At 33.6% G+C, this 23,560-nt stretch overlaps 1 protein-coding gene across 1 annotated transcript in view; it reads left to right on the forward strand.

Annotated features, from left to right (window-relative positions):
- The first annotated feature begins 201 nt into the window (after positions 1 to 201).
- LOC135928166 (NPC intracellular cholesterol transporter 1-like) overlaps positions 202 to 23,560 on the forward strand; it is a 29,576-nt gene continuing 6,217 nt past the window's right edge. Inside the window, 21 exon segments of the mRNA XM_065464532.1 lie at positions 202 to 280; positions 9,656 to 9,870; positions 10,357 to 10,961; positions 14,198 to 14,418; positions 14,470 to 14,603; positions 14,720 to 14,806; positions 15,656 to 15,893; positions 16,099 to 16,207; positions 16,446 to 16,672; positions 16,798 to 16,889; positions 17,405 to 17,498; positions 18,085 to 18,145; positions 18,552 to 18,680; positions 18,995 to 19,177; positions 19,435 to 19,549; positions 20,026 to 20,156; positions 21,155 to 21,313; positions 21,822 to 21,911; positions 22,114 to 22,515; positions 22,569 to 22,738; positions 23,375 to 23,433. Of these exon segments, the coding sequence (XP_065320604.1) occupies positions 9,663 to 9,870; positions 10,357 to 10,961; positions 14,198 to 14,418; positions 14,470 to 14,603; positions 14,720 to 14,806; positions 15,656 to 15,893; positions 16,099 to 16,207; positions 16,446 to 16,672; positions 16,798 to 16,889; positions 17,405 to 17,498; positions 18,085 to 18,145; positions 18,552 to 18,680; positions 18,995 to 19,177; positions 19,435 to 19,549; positions 20,026 to 20,156; positions 21,155 to 21,313; positions 21,822 to 21,911; positions 22,114 to 22,515; positions 22,569 to 22,738; positions 23,375 to 23,433 (3,514 nt within the window). The 5' untranslated portion in view covers positions 202 to 280; positions 9,656 to 9,662.

A 23,560-nucleotide genomic window follows, 5' to 3' on the forward strand; every position in this document is an offset into this window, starting at 1 on the left:
TAATTATTCAAAAATATCTATAAGAAAATGCTTGAGACTAATAAAGTTTTAAATTTTAACACGTTTACAATCATTGATTGAGCGTCTAAAGTAGTTTAGCTTTAAATGATTCTGTCTGTAATATATGGTAAGCCGATTATTATTAGGTAACATACAATTTTTCAATAAAACTGTCGTATTCCTGTGATCACATGCACGTGTCAGCTGTTATGGTATCAATTTTTTATACATGTTTAACGTAATCTATTCCTTTAAATTTCATATGAACAATAAAATTTAGGTGAGTGAAACATTTTATAATAAATATAATATTATATATATAAAATTTGTCATAATGCGATAATAATATAAATTAGATAGTTGATAGATTTTTGAAAAATAATGATTGTTGTAAATATTAACCTTATTCATATTTTTTAATAATTACATTCATATTTATTTTACTAACAAATGATAGACATCATTTACTACATTTATTATATGAATTAAATATTATAATCATAGAAAAAATCTAGTGATGTATTTAGTAAAACTTAGGATAATTTAAAATAATCAAAATTTAATAATTTTATTCTATAAACACTATAGAATTTTATAAAAGATTATATGATATTATTGAATGTTAAAAAGAAATATAATTAATTCTTTGGTAATTTATTCCATATTATAAAAGAAAATATTAATTAATAAGTAATATTTTTATTTCTTAAGAGATATTGAAAATTAGTCTATTTAGTAATAATTTGTAGTTTTTTATTATTTTCGAACCTTAAATTTAAAAAATTTAAAACACTTTGCAATATATTCACTATTACAAAATGGTGATTACTAATATTAATGAATGGAGCATTATAATATCAGTTGATTCTGAAGGAAGATAAGGTCTTAATTGTAAGATATTTACTGTTTTCTTATGAGGGCCCAAATACCAAACATCCCTGAGCCTGCTAATTTATCATCAGATGATGACCTAAGGCTAGGTGGTTTAACTTCTTCTTTATCTTAGATAAATCCTTAATTTAGCACTTCACATGCTGCTTTTCATTTCTAAAAAATATAAATTCTAGGTCGATATATCCTAGAGAAGAAAAATATTCTAAATTATGTTCTATATCAATCATTTTCTCTTTCCTTTTACATTATTCCAAATAGAACCTTAATTTTTTTTTACAAATATAGGTGGCAAAATGACCCTTACATAAAACATAAGGAATTTTATTTTTTTTAACAAAAAATTCTTATTACCATTTTAAAATAAAATAATTGGTATTTTTTGGGAATAGTTACAATTCTGTTTTTATAGAATGAGCATTTTATTATATTATAGGATATGATTGGAATATTTATATATATATATATATATTATGAATTAAATAAATCAATAAAATTCATTAAAGAAAATTAATTTTATGCAAATATAATGCCAATATAATGCCAATAATTTTTAACAATATTAAATTTTTTCATTAATCATTTATTTACAAGGTTTATTTTTAAGACCAAGCATATTTGATATTACTTTATTCTTTTATAATATTTACATTTTTTTTAAAATATATATCCTTGTATGCAAATTTAAGCGAAACAAAATTCGGTTTCTTTTAAATAAAAAAAAAATTTTAAAAAAAATACATGATAAATTGAATGATATTGTTTATGAACATAAAAAAAATACCAAAGTGCATGCTAATTTATAAACATTCTAAGATATGTTATTAATGCAATTGGTGAACATTTTTAAGATTAATACTTAATATTATAATACAGCAAAGTTATTTTCTTCAAATTAATGACTTATAAATGAAACTTGAATTAAGTAGCTTACCAGAGGGGTGGATAAGTTTTCATCAAGGAATTAACAATTTTGTTAACATAATTTTTTTTAAAATAGGAATCTTGCTGGGTCTAAGTGATAATGAGGTGGACACCTTATTAGGTTTCACCACGTGTTATATTTGTCCCAAATATTATTTGCAGAGTAAAACATTGGTTCAAAAAATTGTGTTTTGATTATAAAACTCTCTAAGCCTCTAAAAAAAACTCATTTTTTCAATTCCCTTTTAAGCGAGATGAACTGGAAAATATCTTATAAATTCACCATGTCCACTGCTATCAGATTTAGGTTGGTGCTGTTCATTAAAATTGGCCCTTAAAGCGCGGATGGGCTCTAACCAAAATTTTTGTGGATACAGGAGCCTCAAGTCTCTTAATTGGGAAAAGAAATCCTATAAGAATTCGGGAAGGGAGAGATGATTTTTTATTATAAAGCACTTCAAAATATGACATAACTGTCAAATCACATTGACAAATTTTTTAATGCCAATAAAAATGTAGGATCTGTTTGTTCGTTTTTTTTGTGATTTTCAGGAAATATCTTCATATCGATTATTTTCCTTACAGAAAAAAAAATAATCAATAAACAATTAAAACTTGTCTAATTTAGGCGGTACTCTATAATTTGACCAAGATTTAGATTCCCTATCGAACTCCTACCAACTAACTATTGTTCTCGATAAATTGGGAACAACTTGTTTAAGTTGACCTATGGTGCCAACTGTTGCCCAAATTAGACGGGTTACTCTAGTATTATCTTTCTGAGTCTGAGTCATTTAATTATATATTTTTTTGGGGGGTGGGGGGGGGGGGGGTTACAAAAAATAAAATTCCGAATCGAGAATATCATTCATCGATCTCTTTAAAACGTCAATCTTTTTTAAGGAATATTGGTTTCGATAAATTGTAAAATAGCCATTGTAGGGCTTATCAAAAAAAAAATTTTTTTGACCCCAGAAAGTAAAAAAATTCTAAATTATTTTTGCCCGTTTTTCGAAGATCTGATCCAAACTCGTGTTTTAGGAATAGGTCCTACCCTAAGAATCAGAAAATGTCTATTCGTTAGATTTGATTTCGGTAGAATCGGGATGGAACGATTCCCTGTCAGGCTTCCGGCTCTGGTTAAAGATTGTGAGCCGTCAATGTGTTTGTCCGAATTTTAATGATTTTAAAAATATCGGAGGGGGGGGAGGGAGAACCTTGGCTGATAGCTTAGCTAAGGGTCAGTTTAATTTTAACTAGCCCCCCACCTCCCTTTAGCGTAAGGGTTACTCCTACTTCTTCAGCTGAATAGAAAGAAATCTTAGCTAACAGTAAAGAGAAGAAATGTGGAACAGGAAAGAAGATTAAATGAATTTGTATGAGGGAACAAAGTTTTAATCGTGGTGTATATTCTTTTTATCATCCCTTCATTTTCTTTTTATTTCTTCCTATACGATTGTTTTTATTTTAATTAATTTCTTTCTTTTTTTTGCGAAATTTATTTGCTTTTTATTTTTAAATTGTTTTTGATTTTAAATAAATTATTAGTCATTTTATCGAAGCATTTTTTTCCGACATCTCCTGACTGCGCCCATTAGAATTTGACGACGTATCGAATGGCGAATTATTCGTGTTCGTTTCTTTTTATGAATACGAATAGTAAAGTATTCGATTTGTTTTAAATGAATCGAGTTCGGTTATTTTTCGAATAGGTCTTCTACCTAATGTGAAAATGAGAATATGTTAATAAATTTGGATTGGGAGGGGGGGGGGAGTTCTTGTTATTAATCGCTGTCAATCGTTATTCGTTCGGCCCGTTTCGTGAATACGGATAACCGGTATTCGTTTATTCCTAATAATTTGATTTTTCGAATCAAATACTCTATACACATTCACACACTAATAGTTTGAATTAGAAGTTTCGAATTCGATGTGACAATTCTCCCCGGACCTTAAAATATGATACAACTTAAATATCCGGGTTACAAAAGTTGCAGGACCGGGCTGGGTCGAATCAAAGTAAAATTTAAAATATATCGAGATGGATTTATTTGTCATTCATTCATTCCTTTCTTTTAATTATTTTTTTTTCAATTTTCCCTTACAAGACAGACACCAAAAGATTATTTAAATCAAGACACTGACCGTCCGACTTAAAAAAATCTTTTTATTTCTTTTAATATAAAATTCGACCTAAACTCCAACTAACGCCTATTAAAATTAGAATTACGTATTTTCCGATATTCACCCTAAGATTTGTGGAATTGGCGAAGATCGGCATGGCCTAAAATCGATATTTCACATTTGATTTTTTTTCCCCTTCTTACTATGATCAAAAAAAATGTTTATAAAAATGTTTATTACATATCATTTTTTTTACGCCACCAATAATTTCTATTAACATTATATTACATTATATATTATATTTTTTATTAAACTTTGTAATAAAAAAAATAACAAGAAAACAAACATAAATATCAAAGTAAGTAATAACCTAATTTATATTAACCTGCACAAATAGAAAAAACGTATAGAGAAATTTAAATTATAAAAAATATAGTTTAATGTTAGTTTTAGATGATAATATGATGATTGATTGGAATATGGAATATTATGGAACAGTAATTAAAAGTCGAAAGGAAAGAAAATATTTGTGATTTTGATATATATAAAATTCAATAAAAATAAGTGCTTCATATCAATTATCTCACTTTAATAATATTAATCAAAAAAATCGATATTTTTTTCATTTCAGTGTCAAGGTAAGAAAGGAACATTCGGGAAAAATTCCACCCCTCTCCCCCATTTTTTTGTCACTTTCCAGAGTTCGGTTTTAAATATATATTTTCGGTCGACACGTGTACCCATCCACAAACTTTAACATCCGATCCGATATTCGTAAGCCCGATCCGGTTTGATGTTTATTTTTACCGCGTATTATTCGAAACCAATGTCCACAAAAAAACGCGACGAACTGCAAAAAAAAACTAAGAATCAATCCCAATGAATTTGTAATGTTTTATCCTTCCTTTAAAAAAAAATTTTCTATGTAAGTGATGTATAAAGAGAATTATTGATTTTTTTGCTATTATTACCCTCTATTTTTTAACAATCTGTCCTAAATGCTCTTCAACCTTTTCTTTTGACCGGGAATTTAAAGAAAGAAGGAAAGAAAAACAAATAAATCTAAGCAATTTTTCTTTTAGATAAATTAAATAATTGATTAGAGGTTTTTAAAAAATATTTTTTTTTTTTTTCGATAATAAATGTTAAACATGTTTTAATTCGAATAAATAGAAATTTCAAAATTTTAAATTAAATACGCCAAACTAGCGTAATAAATATTTAACAATTTTATTGCTTAGTTACCCCCACCCCCCCCCCCCCCCTATCATTAATTATTTGACTACTTCTATATAGATATTAACAAAAGTCAGTAACGTTCTGCTCTTCAAAATATTTAGTAGAGAATACACACTCGTACATTTTTTTTTCTAAGGATGGGGGATTTACCGTTATTAGGAAAAAAAAATTGTACCTGTAGAAGTCCATATTTAATACTTCAATTGTAAACGTCCATTTTATTCATAAAAATATCTAAAGATCATAAACTATTTAATAATAGATAACTAAAAATTTTTATTGGTCAAAATTGAACGTTAAAAATAAAACATATATATACGTAAGGTTTAAAAATAATATATTAAAAAATATCGTGGAAAACTATTTGTAAAATAAAATATTATATTTAAAAAAACTGTATAATAAAAAAAAAAAATTAGTATAGTAAATTGTATGTTGGGTGGGAGGAGTTCAAGAAAGGGAGCCGTGGATGGCAATGCAGTTAGATCTGCATATACCAAAAGAAATGCGCTGTCTGAGGTAGAAGCCTTCCCGAGGGTCACCAGTGATGGCGCGAATTTTTTTACCAAGGGATTCGAAGAAGGTTAGGGCTTGATTGCCGAAAAAACCGGTTGTGTCGAATACGGTTGGTACGAGATTGCAATTGGTTAGGGAAGTGTATTTGATAATTTTCGAGTTTTCCTTAAAATCTTTTTATTCAACCCGGATATTTCGGTCACCTTTGGAAATTTAGGGCTTCGCTTTTCTGGAATTGTATACTGGGTAATTCCATACCAAATGGATAACTTTTCGGCTCAACCTTTTTAATTTCGATAAAATTTTGTATACTGAAAGAATATCATTAGAAAGCATCGAATCCAAAATTTTAGCCTCCTAGTACTCATAGTTCCTGAGATATGAATGATCAAAAGTGCCATGCAAATCGTTAATCCAGGATGATTAAGAAGTTTGTTTTTCCAATACCCCAGCCCCCGGTTTCTAATTCTATTCCGATATCGCTGTTGTTTACTTTGATACCTATTACTAATGTTAAAAAAAAAATATAATTCCGCGACATGCCCCCACTGATGGTAAACCAACCTCCCCGTCAACCTAGCGATCCCTCCTCCTGACCTAACGCGAATTCGATCGCGGAGTCCGTTATTGCATATTCCAGCCAATCCACTCATATCTACCGCCAAGTTGTCGGTACCCGCGTCTCCATTATACGCATTATGGTAATCATTCATCTTCTCCGGCAGCCCCCAATTTTTACTCGCTCCTTGGTCATCCTCTCGCGTCCATATTGGTGCCCTCTCTCGTGCACTCGACGTTTCTGGCTGTCTGTCCGTTGTTCCCTTGTCCAAAGCTGGGTCTCCCATCAGGCTCCGTTTGTTCACCGCTGCAGTTAGAGGCGGGCCACCTATCTCACCCCGGAATTGTTGGTTGGCTGGACTGGAATATGCAATAAGGGACTCGGAGATCGAATTGTTATAATCCTTTTACTTCCTCATACTCTACCCACTTTGAAAAAAGCATCTACCACCAATATATATATATATAGTTTATTCTCGAAGTCGAAAAAGTCCTAGTGGATGCGTTCCCTAAGGCTGAGTTGCTTTCAGCCACACTTTTAATAAAATCGATAAAAATATAAAAACTATATTTTAAAATAGACAAAAAATAAGCGTGATATTATATAACTCCGCGAAAAAAAAATATAATTCCACGACAATACTCACCCAAAATTCTGGACTGTATTCCTGTTACTAATAAAATTCACTGTTTCTATTTCTACAGACTCGAGCAATGTGGCCAATTTTGTTACATTTTATAACAAGTTGGCATTCTTGGAAGGACAATATTCCCTTCCACGCCGCAGGAATGGCAGGGATTTCTTTTTTTTTATGTAGATCGTATTAAATGTAGTTATTAAATATTTTCGAACTTTGAAATAGCCTTCGATAAAAAATTTATATCTCTCTGCAATTATATTTGGAAATCCCTGACTATCAGATACACACATATATTTACCAATATTTTTGTAAGTATCGTCGCATCCTATTGTTGTCGATGAAAGAGTGATTTTTCTTGCGAAGAATTCTTTGTTTAATTTTTCCGTTTCTCGTAAATCGGGGAAGCGATATTTTGGGATTTATTCGGAACGATAAAGTGGATTCCCATTTTTGTTCCCAAAAGTTAACATGTGTTCATGGCCGAATCCGGTTTTGCCCGTTAAGCCTCTTTATAATCCCCTTTCCTTGTTGCGGATTAATGTAGCAGCTCAGCCGCAAAAAAATAATATATTTCGTATTGGGATATGGAATTCGTTGGGAATTCGTAATCTCTAACTGATTTTATCGGAAATATATTCTAGAATGTTACAGAGTTACCCCGCACTGTTAATGCCCGACAATTTTGGTCGAGAACTCTAGAACTACGCAAAAAGTTTGCGGCGAAAATTGTCCGAAATTCTTAGGGTAGATACTCTGCGCGTGCTAGAATACGTTTCCGGTCAAATCAAACTCATCCAATCTGACAAATGATGCAAAATCGAGGGATTCCATATTCCCAATACGGTATATACAATCATAAAATAACCACAAAAAAAAACAAATGATAACGTCTGATCGAGAGGTTAATATCTGCCCCGACCCGATGTTTTAAATTTATAATACGGCGAAAGTCCCCAACGAATCAATCTTGTCCCGGATAGCGAATCGTATCCGCGTACAGCGGGCTCTAATCACCTCCGCTCCGACACTGGTGTTGTTAAACGGCTCGATTTAAGCTTAATATAAGAAAAAGAAAAAGATCGCCTTGAACATCGAGATTTCGCTAATAGGCCTCCAAATCCTTTGTGCCATCTAACGAGTAACATCTTTAGGTTCGCGATTTTTTTCCTGGGTAAGATATTGAGTTAGCCGTTTAAAAAGCCGGCATAACACTAGCCCGACACCAATTCCCTACTTGCTAAAATAAAAACAAGGGTTTGAAATGCATTTCAGAATAAAAGACTCTAATTGATCTAATTTTACCTTTTAAAATTCCAAATTTTTTTTAACAAGTAAATATATCGTGATTTTTATGCGCAAAAAAACTAATCTTTCACGATTTAAATCACGAATTTTTTCTTTCATGATTTAAATCACAAATTTTTTTTTTAAAGGAATGATAACGATTCACTTTAATAAAAATCATATAATTTTTTACATATTATAATTATCGATTTAATAAATAAAATAATTTTTATTTTTTAAAAGATATATATATATTTAGCTGTTAGCAAATTTTAAAAATTATTTTTGCCAAATTTTATTTTTTAATTATTTTTAAAGGTAAATTTTTTCTTTTACCTTATCTAATTTTTTATAATTTTTTTTATAAAAATGTTTTTATCAAAGTTTGTTAAATCAATTTTTGTTGTTAATTTTTTAACAAATTAATAAATTTTTATTTAAAAAAAAAAAATTATTATTAATATGGATTTTAATGAGCTTTTATTTATATTTTTATTGGCTTTCTAAAATTATTAATTCGCAGAGTTGTTAAAGGGTCTAGATAATCCAGATATAAAAATGTCGTATCTATATCTAGATAGATTTTTGATTTAAATATCTGTATCTACGATATTATTTTAGACGATGTATCTGTATCTAGATCCATTTAAAAAGTATCTTTTAACAACTCTGTCAATTCGTAATCGGTATATTTTTTTGTGCATTTCAAGTTACCTTATATTTTAAACGTGTGCGCCGATGGCGATACGAATACTCTAATTTTAATAGGTCCCGCTAGTGTATGGATCCTGATGTCGACGCTTCTACATGAGCCTTAGGGAGTCAGGAATGAAAAATGTAGATCGGTAATTTTACTAAAGTGCCCGAATAATAAGGAATATTGTCCTGAACCTCCGGTTTTTTTTTGGCCGCCACCGCTGAAGGTTTTGAGATCTCTCTTCAAATTCTTTTCTAAAACATTATTTAGATTTTTTATCATTATTATTTAATATCTGCTACTTTCCAGCTAATTTAATATACTACGCTATCTAGCAGGGCCGTCACTAGTCCTAAAGAATCAGATTTTTCAGGGGGGGGCTCAAACCCCTGCCCTACTCTTTCCCCCACCCCTAGTGACGCTACTGCCATCTAGTCGGGTCATTCAATCATAATGTTCTCATTTTGAGTGACATTTTTATTATCGTCAATGGAATCGCAATTCCAAAAACGGGTACCAGGGCACGTATGGATCAGTGCTGTAGATCTATTCCATGTAGACATTCACGAAACAATCGCAACAAGCTGTTGTCGATCGTTAGAATAAATGTACAACACACGAAAACTATTTTAGTTTAAAAAAATTTTCCGCGCCACGTGCAACGGCGCCGTTTTCGGCGCGATGAAACATATGGCCGGCCCGCCCACGGGTTAACGTATTTTCCATACACATATGGATATATTAAATATAAATATATTTTTTAAATCGCTATATCTCTCAGAAATAGGATGAAGCCATCATTTTTTGTCACGTGCTTACTCCTAATCCACCGCGCCAACGCTTTGGATCCCGATAACGGAAAATGCGTTTCCTACGGATTGTGCCAGGTTTCGGGCAAGGGCCTGCCTTGCTCGTACAGCGGGCTTCCCAAGGATTTCGACTCCAATTACACGGCCATGCTGAGAGAACTGTGCCCTCAATTGCCGGGAATTAAAAGTGATACTATCATCTACGCACCCTCATTTCCGACCATATATACACTCGGGATCTTCTAATATGCTCTCCATTTGAAATTATGACTCATAACCTCCAGGAAAAATCCTAGACTTTTTAATCGTACCTCCATTTTTTTTTTCAACGTAGTTTAATAATAAAATGAACAGGGGGGGGGGGGGGGATTGGTTAGGGGAGGTTTCTAAGAGGGATAGCTACTCAAGGAATTTTCTGTTATACTTAGACTTCAAGAAGGTGATCCAAAGTAGTGGCCCGAAAAAATCCTTTGTCAGTCTAAATTTTTGAAACGCCGATCATAAAACGTCTTTTTATCCACGACCGTTAACAAAATGTTTAACTATATATATTCCGCCATTTAGAATGGTAATTTTTAACCATGGAAGGGGGTGGGGTTAAGGATTATGTTTTTGATAAATTACTAATATAGATATTTATATTTATATAAAAAAATATATTCATGACCGAAAGATGATAAAGTGAAAACCTGTTGCGACGTGGACCAAGTCCATAACCTCAAGCACAACATGAGGATCCCGACATCTTTTTTCCAGAAATGCCCTTCCTGCTTGCGAAACTTCATCAACGTGTTCTGCGTACTGACCTGTCACCCGGCCCAAAGCCTTTTCCTCAAACCTCTCTCTCGAAAACCGTCCCCATTTATTTCCCCCGATAAAGATCCTGCAGTAGCAGATGCTTCCAGGAGTATCGAGTCCTCCCCTAACGACCCCCGAAGCTTAAGCAGTAACCCTATCCATAACCTGGAATTTCACGTTACCGACGTTTCTCTAAAATCGGTCTACGGGGCGTGTTCGGGAGTAACGTTCCTGGGCGGGAAGGTTGTTTACTTGATGTGCGGGAAGGCGGGAAAACACTGCGACTACCGGAAGTTTTTCCAGTTTCTAGGTCACAACCCCCAAAATCCGCTCGGAATAGACTTCATCTACCATTCGGCAAAAGACGGCGGCAATACTTTCGGAAAAAATGGCGCCAAATTTGCCGACAAGAACGAACCGAAAGGCGAAATCGTACCCGTGGAGATACCCACTTTCCCCTGCGATAAACCGTTGCCCGACGTTAGTTTGATTTTAAATTTACGTAATGTTTATTAGCGTCGACTAATCACGAGTATATCATACGTGAAGAAAGAGAAATGAAAGAAAGAGTAGAAAAGAAAAGAATAGAAAAAAGAAAGTGAATAATTTTAGATATAATTGGAAAAATTAATCAAATATTGCTTTTATTTTTACTATATTTTACTTCAGATTTTCCTTTTTTTTAAATTATTTATTTAAGTTTCTTTTTTTCCTTATTTAAATACCCGGGAATTTATAAATAAATAAGTTGTCTATGTGGCATAAGATCGTGAAAACATCAAAAGGGGGGGGGGCAATATATATTTACATTTTTGGCCTATTTCCCAAAACTACCGATCGGATAGCATATTTGTATTCGTTACGAATATATCGAATATTCGATTAAATTATTCGAATAATTCGATTTTAATCAAATATTTTACTATTTGGTATTCGTTATTATTCGATTCCTTAATTGAATGTGAAGGCCTAAGGTAAATATTAAATATTCCAAAACGATTACCAGTCGAATGCGGCAAATGATTAATTTTTTAAAAAAAATCTAATCATTTCGAACGGATCATATATTCGATCAAATTCTTCGAATAATTCGATTTTAATCAAATATTTTACTATTTGGTATTCGTTATTATTCGATTCCTTAATTGAATGTGAAGGCCTAAGGTAAATATTAAATATTCCAAAACGATTACCAGTCGAATGCGGCAAATGATTAATTTTTTAAAAAAAATCTAATCATTTCGAACGGATCAAATATTCGATCAAATTCTTCGAATAATTCGGTACGAATCGAATATTTTACTATTCGTTCCGTAATCGAATAAGGCCCTAAGGTAAATAATTAAAAGGGAAAGAAGTGAGATATTAAATATCTAATTATCGATAAAAAATATTATCAAAAATCAAACTAAATTTACGTAATAATAAATAATAAATAATATTGATTTCTATACTTAAATATTATGAGAGATTTACAAAAAAATAAAAATTAACATATAAAAATATATTATTTAAAAATTTTTCTTACGATTGTGACCTAAATGGGGAAGAATAAAAAAAAAATTTTTTCCTTTCTTTTTATATACTAGATTGTTATTGGTCAAAGAGAGGGGGGGGGGGGAATTATTTAGTATAACTTGTCTAAATTGGGCGCCAAAAGTGAAAATTTAGAGATTTTGCTCAATAAGTCTTTCAAACCCACGTGGATTAAAATTCCTTTTTTTAGGGATCGATCTTCGAGAGACACGTATTTCTTTTTCGTTGCATTTTAACCGCACATCCAAAGGTGTTACCATGACGATCTTAGGATAAATTATTTTGAACTTTTAGGACTTCGACTTGTGATAAGTCGATATAAGCGAACTATTTTTTAACACCTATATTGTCATGTCGCATAAAAAAAAAAAATTTGGTTTTGTTTCAACTACAAAATTCAGATTCTCGGGTTTTGGTAAGGGGGGGGGAGTTAAAAGGCTGTGTCCAAAATATCGAAAAATTAAATTCAGAAACTTATGAATCTTTAATGAAAATAGATAAAATGAGCTATTTTATAATATAAAATTAAAAACGTGTCCAAAACACAAACACAGATAATTTGCGTAAGTTTGAACTTTTATAACAATTTTATTTTTTTTATCAAAAAAAGATTTTGGACATACCCTATAAAAAAACGAAATAATATTTATAAATCCATGGCGTCCCCAGCTGTTTTTCAGCTGTGTAGTTGGTTTTAACTGCAATGTTTGGTAAGGAGAGGGGGGTGGGAATATTTAAAAATATCGATTTTATTATAAATATCTATTTTTTTTGCTGCACGGAAATATGTTTTATATAACAAAAATTGTTTGACGCGATTTCAAAAATTAATTATTTTTTTTTGATTCCACTATACAAGTAGGTATTATAAAATGCAAAAAAAAATGACCTTCGAATTTTAATTAACGCTTAAAATCGTGACCAATTTTTGCGAAATTTATTTAGTCAAAAACGGTTAGAGTAAGGTGTTTTTTTTGGCGGGGGGGGGGGGAATATCGAGTGCGCTACTTTTTTTTGTAACGCGTTTTTTAACGAAGTAACGAAAATGTATCTAGCCGAGAACTATTTTCCGATTCAAAGATTTAAGCAATATAGCTCCATTTCCTTTTTGTAATTTTATTTTTGTTGAAAATTTACAAACCTAAATAGATTTATTATTATCTCCAGATTTTATCCAAATAATCAAGGTTTTTTTAATTTTAATTATTTGTGAATTTTATGTTTTAAAAGTAAATTTTTTTAAAAAAAAAATTATAAATAAATATAAAACAAATTTAATATCTTCATTTCCGCATTTCCACTCCTCCACGCGTTTCTATCATTTACCGCGTCAAGCGTTATAAGCTTAAGCTCCGCGAATCTTCTACGATCACATGTTTTTTGTATATATTCGGGGGTGTCGTCTCCTTTTACCTCCAAACTTGTCTCTCAATTTCTTCTCCAATAACTCGCATCACAGACCTTCATTGTACCGGGTCGGCAGGGTCTAATATTACGGTTTCTAACTGGTCGGCCCCGGTTTTTGAACGGTTTATTTTTAATGGGCGCCTTGGATCTTTGAGAAAAAAAAGTATCGCAATTTTATATCTTTTCTAATAATAAGATTTCGGTACTGTAAACAACATGATCGCCTAAATACGCTTATCGTTTATTTTCATTTGAATCAAGAAATTACCTTTTTGGGTACGGTCTTGGGACAAAATTTTTTGAAACTTATTACGGGCTTGGGTCGGGCTCGCGGTTTTTTTTAAAAAAATACTTGGGCCTTTTTTGCTGGCCTGAGCCGGGTTTGTTCGAAAAATTGAGGCCCGGGAATGTTTCTGATTGGCGTATGTTTGACATCGAAAGCTTCAACCTACCCATTTCCATTTTTTTTACGCTACACTGTCCACGACAAACACTAAAAGATCTTAACCCCCCCCCCTCCCTCCGCTTGCCTGATTAATTTCTCAATGGCGAAGAAAAAAGAGCGGAAAACGGACGGTCTTTAAGATTCACTGATGGTTCCGGCTTGTAAATTTTAGTCAGGGCGATGGGCGGAAATATATACGCTGATTTTATATTAACCATTTAAACGTTAATGTTCTTAGTTGCGTAGGTAGGATATAAGAAAAAAATGGATAATTTTTCTGTACAATTTTTTTCCCCACCCCCCTCCCTTCCCTCCACCGGAACTTTAGGGTGCGGGCGCGGCTTGCACGTGTCAAGATTGCCCCATCGCGTGTGTAGACCCTCTTCCGGCCTTGTCGCCGGACCCGGAAGATGGGTGGTTGCCTGGAGGCGCCCTGCCTTGGAAAGTGTTGGGTATGGACGGCATGATTTTCGTCATGACTCTCGTTTTCGTATGCTTCGCGCTTTGCTTCGGGCTCGCCTTGATATGCCGCAACAGAAGTTCTAACGGGTAAAGAATAGTTTTAATTTTTACGGAAGTAAAACAAAATGTCCACATTAGATTGCTTGTCACGGAAGACGCCACTAAGATAATGAGGGGAGGCCCCAAGGGCGGCGACAGCACCGAGAGGTTTTGCGTTGACGTTGACGGAGGAATAGGTGAAATCGAACGGATGCGCGCCTACGATATATGCGGTAACGGAACATTTGCTTTAACGTCAAAAAAAATGAATTATTAACCACGTGACATGGTTATTTAAATATTTTCTATCAAATCTTTTCAAAAAAAAATTTATAAAATGGGCTTATAGATGGGGCTCAAAAGAACGGGGTATACAGGACTGGTGCCGCTAAAATTACCGATAAAAAGGACCTGGGCTACATCACCGATGCTAGAGGTTTTTGCAACTTTTCACGATATTTTTTTTCTTCTAAACTTCGTATCAATATCTTTTCTGAAAAATAAAAGAACAAATCTTAACCAATCTCAGCCTTACTAAAATGTCGATATTAATGACACGTGTTACTCTCTTTGAATTCGATGATTTCTTTTCGTGATAAAATTAAACTTTATATATTTTTTTTCTTCTTTTCCTATACCTGGATTAATTTCGTATGTACATAATTTTAAATTTGCATATATGCTCTATTTACCAACCGATTAGTATCTAATACAAACATTAATTGGGGGCGCATTTAGTCATTTAGGAGAGATGTGCGCCTATTATATATTGGTGATTGGTAGAAACGATCTAAAATTAAATTTACTCGCAATTTGTATTTTTAAAAAATAGTATCTGGCTCATTAAAATGAAAGGCTTAAAATTTAAATTAGACAAATCGCCATTTATTTTAAAACTGTGCACGGAATGTTTAGGCAAGTTCTGTACCTCCTCGTTGAATCTCCCCAGCTTTTTAAGCGGAATCTTCGCACCGTATCAAAAAATAGATTCCGATTGGGGGTGAAGACCGGTCTAAACCCCAATCGGACCGATCGGTTTTTATCGGGTACGAATTCGCCCTACCATTCCTTCGTAAGCATATTCAGATAGCTTCTTATAAAGTGTTATGCAACCCACACGAATTACGACGAATTAACAAACAAACACCATCATTGGTCGAAAAATTTACATCGTAAATAAATTATCCCAAGGTTTGGTGATACAATAGCCAAAAAAATAAATAATGATGACTCAAAAAATTGAATAATAATTGTTGACGTTTCGATTTTTTGTAAAATTTCCAAGGCTTCGCCATCCTTCCCCACTCCTCTCGGTTCCAGCGGTACATGGCCAACAGATTTAGGGATTGGGGCTTGGTGTGCGCTACCTACCCTACAACTATACTCATACTCGGTGTCGTTTCTTGCGGGCTGATGTCGGCCGGTCTCACCCTCATGAAGGTCACGACGGACCCCGTTCAACTGTGGTCGGCGCCTAACAGCAGGGCCAGGATGGAACTGGCTTACTTCGAAGAACATTTCACGTGAGTCAGGGTGGAAGAAGGGAATATGGAAGTATATGATAGTGAGGGAAGATAAAAAGATAAAATTTAAAACAAAAACCTCTATTTATTTCATATAATAAATGAGAATAGAAAAAAGGTCACGGCCAAAAAAAAAATTATAAATTAATCGATAAAATTACATTATTTCTATTATGCATAAATTATATATATATTTTTTTTAAAGGCCATTTTACCGGATCGAACAGCTGATTATAGTACCGACCAATCAAAAGCCCGTGATGTACGACTCCAAAACGTACGGCCCTATATTCAGGGAAGAGTTATTGATCGAAGTATTTAAAAAAAATATAGCTAAAAATTGCTTCGTAAACAAACTCTGGTAAGAATATGAGGGTTGCTAATCATGTCGCGATATTAATTTTACATAGGGAAGGGAAGGAGTAGAAATAAGCCTTATTCCTCAATACTCCCCCCAAGTGGCTACACCCTCTAGTATAACTCTTTGAATAGAAATTTGTGATTATAATCCTGGCATAAGAATTTCTACTCCCTTCTGCTATAAAAAAAAAGGCGCTGAAACTCCAATCCAGCATTTCCCTCCTCAAATTCACCAACCGTTCCAGCTCAGAAACTATCGGATTGAGCGACATTTGTTTCAAGCCTCTTTCCCCTGTCAACAACAATTGCACTACTCAGAGCCTGTTTCAGTATTACCAAAACGAAGAAAATCTGCTTAGGGAAGACTTCGGGAAGTCGCCCAACGCTGGAATCTTGAAGCACTTCGACTTTTGTTCCAGGTTCTATTCAACTTCTTTTCTTCTTTCTTTCGTATTTTTTCCATCATACTGGAAATGTTTCCAAAAAAAAATGGTAATTATTCGGAGAAGTGTATATTCAATTATTTTTTATAAACCAATGGTAGGAATCCTTTGTCGACAGATTCGGCCAATAAACCGTGCTTGAGCCTTTTCGGTGGTCCCATCAACCCTTGGTTCGTATTGGGTGGTTACAAAGGTTTGATTTTTTTTATTCTCATGTCTAGCGGCGCTGTGCCCATATTAAAATGGCCCCTTTTATAAAATGCGTACTTGGAATATGGCGCCAAATTTCTTTATGCGTAGACATCTTGGAATATCAATATAAGCATATTTAAACTTGTTATGAAAACAAGTCAGGATTGGTCTTCGGGAATTTGTTCTTATAGGTCCTTTGTTTTGTATAAAATTCATTTTTTAAAGTTTTTAATTTACACGCCAAGATGTTACGCGTTAAAAATTTACCGCTTATCTCGTGGCTATTCCGTGCTCACGCGGTCGGCACAGACCTATGATTAGAAACGATTTTTTAAAAATGATTCGTGTCTTATATGTTGGGAGGAAGATTATAAATGAAGAAGGAAGGAAGGAAGGAAGGAAAGAAAGAAAGAAAGAAAGAAGATAGAAATTCGAGAGAATTCTATGGGAAAATAAAGGTAGGGATCGTATGACAGCGATATTATGTTCATTTATTTTTTATTTTTAAATTACTAGGGGAAGAATACGAACAGTCATCAGCATTGGTTATAACTTTTGTGGTCAACAACGAACCCATCAATCAACAGAAGTCCGAATTGTGGGAAAAGGAGTTTTACAAATTTTTTTCTTCTTTTATAATACTTATACTTAATTATGTGTAAATACGTTGTGCGCATGCGTGTTATTATTTATTTTTATCCACTCATGAGTGATCCCATTTTCTCAAATCGCGCCATTACTACTGTGGGTCACCTGACCCTTAAAAAAAATCGTGTCCATAAAAAATATGATGATCTTAGTTGATAGTTTACGAATTTTGATTGATTGATGAAGGTCTGCTCTCTGTTTTTTATTTATTTTTTTGTCAAATCTAAAAATATTGAATATCTATCTGTGATCGATGTCCTGTCTCTCAGGATTTGTTGCTTTGTTTCCTTTGTGATGTAAATGCTGGGATTGTAGGAAGATGTTCACACCTTCCGTCTATAATCATAAGCATAAAAAAAATACGTTAGAATGGCAGAAACAAATGAGAACCAAATCGAAATATTACGTAATATCATGTTCACGGTCATAATTTAAAAGGTACGCACCAGCTCCTGATTCCAGTTAGCATCGAAACCTCTGAAAATATATCTCTTTTAGCAAAAAAAAAAAAAATTAAAGATACTTATTCATTTCTTTTTTTTACCTAGGTTTGTCGAGTACATGAAAAATTATTCTAACCCTTTGTTCACCGTTTCGTTCCAAGCTCAAGTAATTACCGCCATTTTTTTATATGATAGATTACCTTAAAATTGTTCTTGCGGGATTGTTGTTAAATCGGCCTCGTTTGAGCCGATTTTTAAAGCAACGGCTAACTCGATATTTTAGCCGGAAAAATATTGTCTAAGCCTCGAGATTTCGGTAATATATGTCTAGACTCTTGTTCCTTCTATGAACAAAATCTTCAGGCTTATGTAATATTTTTCTGGATACACTGAGTTAGCCGTTTCTAAAAATCGGCTCAAAACTAGCCATTTAACAACACTATTCTTGTGATTGTTAGAAGATTACTTTAGATCCTATTTTGTAAATATTTAAGTATTCTCGTATACAATAAAAGAGATTTACAAGCACTTTATAACTGTTTTGGCCTAATGTTTTTTTTTGGAATTGGCAGAGATCAATCCAAGATGAGATCGATAGGGAAAGCAAGTCGGACGTATTCACCATTCTTATCAGCTATTTCATCATGTTCGTCTACATTACCATAGCCTTGGGCCATTTCCGATCTCTCAAAACTATTTTGGTACAAATATTTATTTACGAAATATTAAATGTTATGCGCTACATGACAAGATCGCTAAAATTATCGATAATATCGCCCAACTTAACTTTTCCAGGGCCCTATTTAAAAAAAACCGGTTTTGATCAATTTTTACTCCCTTTAACCGGGTATCAAAGAGGAAACCGGCTTACCCAGATAACCCCCTGAAAACCACCCTTAGATTATGAAGATAGAACCGGGCTAAAATGGTCCGATGATTATGGTATCCTTATTCTCTCTGTGTCAAAAACAATCTAAATTGAAACGATTTTGTTTTTTAACCCTAAATTTATCAGGTGGACAGTAAAATATCCATAGGCATAGCCGGCGTCTTAATAGTCTTGGCCTCGGTGACCTCATCCCTCGGAACGTTCAGCTACATAGGAGTTCCCGCCACTCTCATCATAATGGAAGTTGTGCCCTTTTTGGTTCTGGCCGTTGGCATCGACAACGTTTTTATCCTCGTTCACCAATGCAGGGTAAAAGCATAAAATAATTATTACTATAAATAATAGCTATTCTTTGCACATTTCTTTGAGTCGTTTTTCTGGATTTGGACTCTTTCTATGATAAACAAAATGATTTATATATGCTTAACTGTCTTTTTTTTTTATTTCTAAGATCATATCCGAATAATTAATTTTTATAACGCATGAGGTGGAAAAATATATATATTAATATTTGAAATCAATGATAGTTAACGCATTTATCACAATTTTATGCGTATAAATAATAGAGAACTTCTAGAAGTCCCGACAAGAGCATAGAGCAGCATATCGGAGACGTTTTGGCTATCGTGGGCCCTAGCATGCTTCTCACCAGTCTGTCTGAATCTGTGGCCTTTTTCTTAGGTAATTTTATTTTTGATAAATTTTCGTATAAATATACAGTAAAATCTCTAAGAGGGGACCTCGGTATATTAGTGAACAAATTTCAGGGTTCCATCAACATAGCCGGCCGGTGAAATATTTTTTATAATAAACATTATCCTAAGGTAATTACTGCAAATTTAATTTTTTTCGGTCCCGCTCGGCCTAATTTTTAAAATCTTAATACCGACCCCGTCCGAGACCTGATTTCGGTTTTAAACCGAATCGTGAGGCTCTACCCCATGAACCGGTTTTACTCTAATTGAAAAATTTTACGCTTAAAATCTCATGAAAAATGCTCAAATTATTAGGGTTTATTTTATCCTAAATTTAATAATTTATTAATAGAAATATTTTCGTTTTTTTTTTTTAAAAAATTTCTTTTATTCTTTTATATATATTTTTTTTCCCCTTTTTTTAAAAAATCGTTTACTTTGATTTCAACTCTTTTTTTCCAGGAGCCTTCTCTCGAACATGCCGGCTGTTCTAAATATTTTCCCTTTTCGCTGGTTTAGCCGTGTTATACGATTTCTGCCTGCAGGTCACGTGCTTCATCAGCTTTTTAGCCTTGGATTGCCACAGATTCGAAGTAAATATACATGTATATTAATGAAAGGATAGTCCGGGTTTAGTAGGACTAGTATTATCCGAACTCATAACTTGTTAAAGTCGAATCAACATGTTCAGAGGGTTTAGTAGGACTAGTATTATCCGAACTCATAACTTGTTAAAGTCGAATCAACCTGTTCAGAGGGTTTAGTAGGACTAGTATTATCCGAACTCGTAACTTGTTAAAGTCGAATCAACCTGTTCAGAGGGTTTAGTAGGACTAGTATTATCCGAACTCATAACTTGTTAAAGTCGAATCAACATGTTCAGAGGGTTTAGTAGGACTAGTATTATCCGAACTCATAACTTGTTAAAGTCGAATCAACATGTTCAGAGGGTTTAGTAGGACTAGTATTATCCGAACTCATAACTTGTTAAAGTCGAATCAACCTGTTCAGAGGGTTTAGTAGGACTAGTATTATCCGAACTCATAACTTGTTAAAGTCGAATCAACATGTTCAGAGGGTTTAGTAGGACTAGTATTATCCGAACTCATAACTTGTTAAAGTCGAATCAACCTATTCAGAGGGTTTAGTAGGACTAGTATTATCCGAACTCATAACTTGTTAAAGTCGAATCAACCTGTTCAGACTAGTTGTTAAATAGTTCGGTTTGGATCGGTTTTTTTAAAAACGGTTCAATTAAGCTTTTTCGCCAAAGTAATATCAATATTTGGCAAACAGAAGCCCAAACCTTGACGCCATCTATGAGCTAAATCACCAGGCTTACACAATATCATTTTGGTTTTAGGACCCGGAGCTGGCTCTTCGACAACACTAGTTCAGGCCAGAATTTCGATCGAGTTTAGAAACCCTAGTGGAATATCTAGTTATTTTATTATCAAAAATCAGATGCAACTGACCCCCTTTTTATTTTGATTGTCAGGTTGTCTAAACCGATTCTGGTTAACCTTCTCTAGTCCGAAACCTATTTTGTATCCATATACTGCTATTTTTTTAAAAAAAAAAAAAATCAAAGGCACAACGTAACGATGTGTGTTGCTGTCTCCCGCCTGTCCAAAATTCGGAAGAAAACGACGAAGACGATAGTGGACAAAAGGATTACGGTATTTTGTATAATTTCACGGAGAAGTACTATGCACCTTTCCTCTTGCACAAATGGATCAGGCCTATAGTGGTAACATTTAATCAAAATTAATATCATTTATTATTGTAATTATGAGAAGCTTGGTATTGGATTAACGAACCCAAACAACGGCACTACTTCTTTAAGTCTCCCCGCATGAAACTTAACATTTTACTGTGAATTCAGGGGGAAAATTCGGATACAGAACCACTTAGAACAGGGTTTCACAAAGCTTTTTGAGTATTTTTGCTCAAAGATTCACAAAAAAATCTTCGAATTCTTAAGTTTTTTTTGTTAAACCTTGCCCTAGAGTGTAAATATTATATCATAACAATCAAAGATTATTTATAAAGCCTTCAATTTTGAAACAGTGATGAAATATGGGCCCTTAATGAGGGGGGAGGGGAATGCATCAGATGCCAGAAAAGGATTGCCAAGTTGGCATAAATTACTCGTAAAAATGAAAGATAGAAAGTCATGGAGATTGGCAGGTGAAAAAATCAATAGGAACATATTTTTTTTTATTTATTATTTACATCCCGTTTTAATATAAATTTAGATGACAATTTTTGCTGGTTGGATCTGTGTCACCGTAATTTTGGCGAGTCAAATTCATGTGGGATTGGATCAAAAGGTGTCGGTGCCTCACGTGAGTATATTTAAAAAAAAAATTTTTTTTACAAAAGTAATTGATTACATTCTCACGTCAGTCTTTTTAAAATTAATCCAATATGATTGCGCCGGAGAATGATGGAAGAATTTTTTTTGAGGGGGGGGGGGGGGGAGGAGAATTCGACTTTTCCTGATTACAGCATTATACATCTCAATTCCATTTTTCGTATTACATTCAGGATTCCTATGTGCTGCGACACTTCGAATCAATGGAAGGCTATCTTTCTGTCGGCCCCCCGGTCTACTTTGTACTGAAGATCGAGGACGGCCATAAGGACCATCAATTCAAGCTCGAAAATTCTCATGACAAGAAACTCGGGATTATTCGGAATATTCCTCTCATCACCAATTTAAATGCGAGTGACAACATTACCACCACGCTGGATCTGACCCTTCCTCCTCACCAGAATTTGCTTTGCTCCGGATCGGGTTGCCAGAAATACAGTTTCGCCAACATGATAGCCTGGCATTCCACTTACCCCAATATAAGTTACCTGTCGCCCTTGTCCGATGTCAGTTCTTGGATCGACGATTATATCGCCTGGAGTCAGCCGGGGACTGGTTGTTGTCGGATCAAAAAAGTTTTATTTTGCAACATTTAATATATTATTTTATTCGAAATTCTTGTTTACAGCATTCCTCGATCCCTGATAACGTGACCTTTTGCCCTTCCTATTCCGCCGATTCCGATAATTGCGTGAAATGTCCCGTGAAAACGCTCGATTCGAGACCTGTCGGTCCGGATTTCTACAATTACCTCCCTTTCTTCTTGAACGATATCCCTGGACCTAATTGCCCCAAGGCGTAAATATTTGGAGTATTTTGTTTATGTATATTATTTTTAAATGAGTCTTCATCGTAGCATCTTATTTTACCTTCATGTTGGAACAACATTGGAAAATGACTGCCCATAAGTAACACGATGAATTGTTTAAAGAGGGTTTAATTTTCACACTTTTTGTTATTGAATAATTTTAACAATAAATAACATTTATCTCGAATTTGATTTTTAGCCCACAATATTATCTGCCGTTATCATGCCTATTATAAAACAGGACATAAGGCTATAAAAGATATGGAATTAATTATTCATTTGGGGGGGGGGCACATTTTTACGATAAACGTTTCTTGTTTCGGTTTATTTAGTTATGGATATACGATAATTAAGAAATTTCTTAGCATATTGCACCTTTAATTCCAGCGTTCTTTATACAGATCGCATTCGCAGGTCCTTAAGTGATCGCCATATCTTTGAATAGCTGATTTTGCGCATATACAATCTCAGATGTTTTATAGTATTTTCCTTCCATTCAATTATAACGATAATAAGAAGTTGTCTTATTTTGTACCACGAAACTGTTCATAATTAGGAGCAATACAGCTGATATTTGTTATTTTTTATAAATTTATCCCCCTCTTTTTTTTTTGTCCCGAATATAGAGGCAAGGCTGCTTACCATCATGCCGTCAGGATCAAAGGCAATCCGAAGCGACTTGAAAGTAACAATATTTTTTTTCTTCTCAAATTTTGGAGTATACCTACCCTCGATCTACACTTAGATTAATGACGTCACTGGGAAGGGGCGGGGGCGCAGGAGCTCGACCCCCCTTGAAAAATTTTAAGAGC

This window comes from Gordionus sp. m RMFG-2023, chromosome 4 (assembly GCF_954871325.1).
Source record: "Gordionus sp. m RMFG-2023 chromosome 4, tfGorSpeb1-WG-v2, whole genome shotgun sequence".
Classification (NCBI taxonomy): domain Eukaryota; kingdom Metazoa; phylum Nematomorpha; class Gordioida; order Chordodea; family Parachordodidae; genus Gordionus; species Gordionus sp. m RMFG-2023.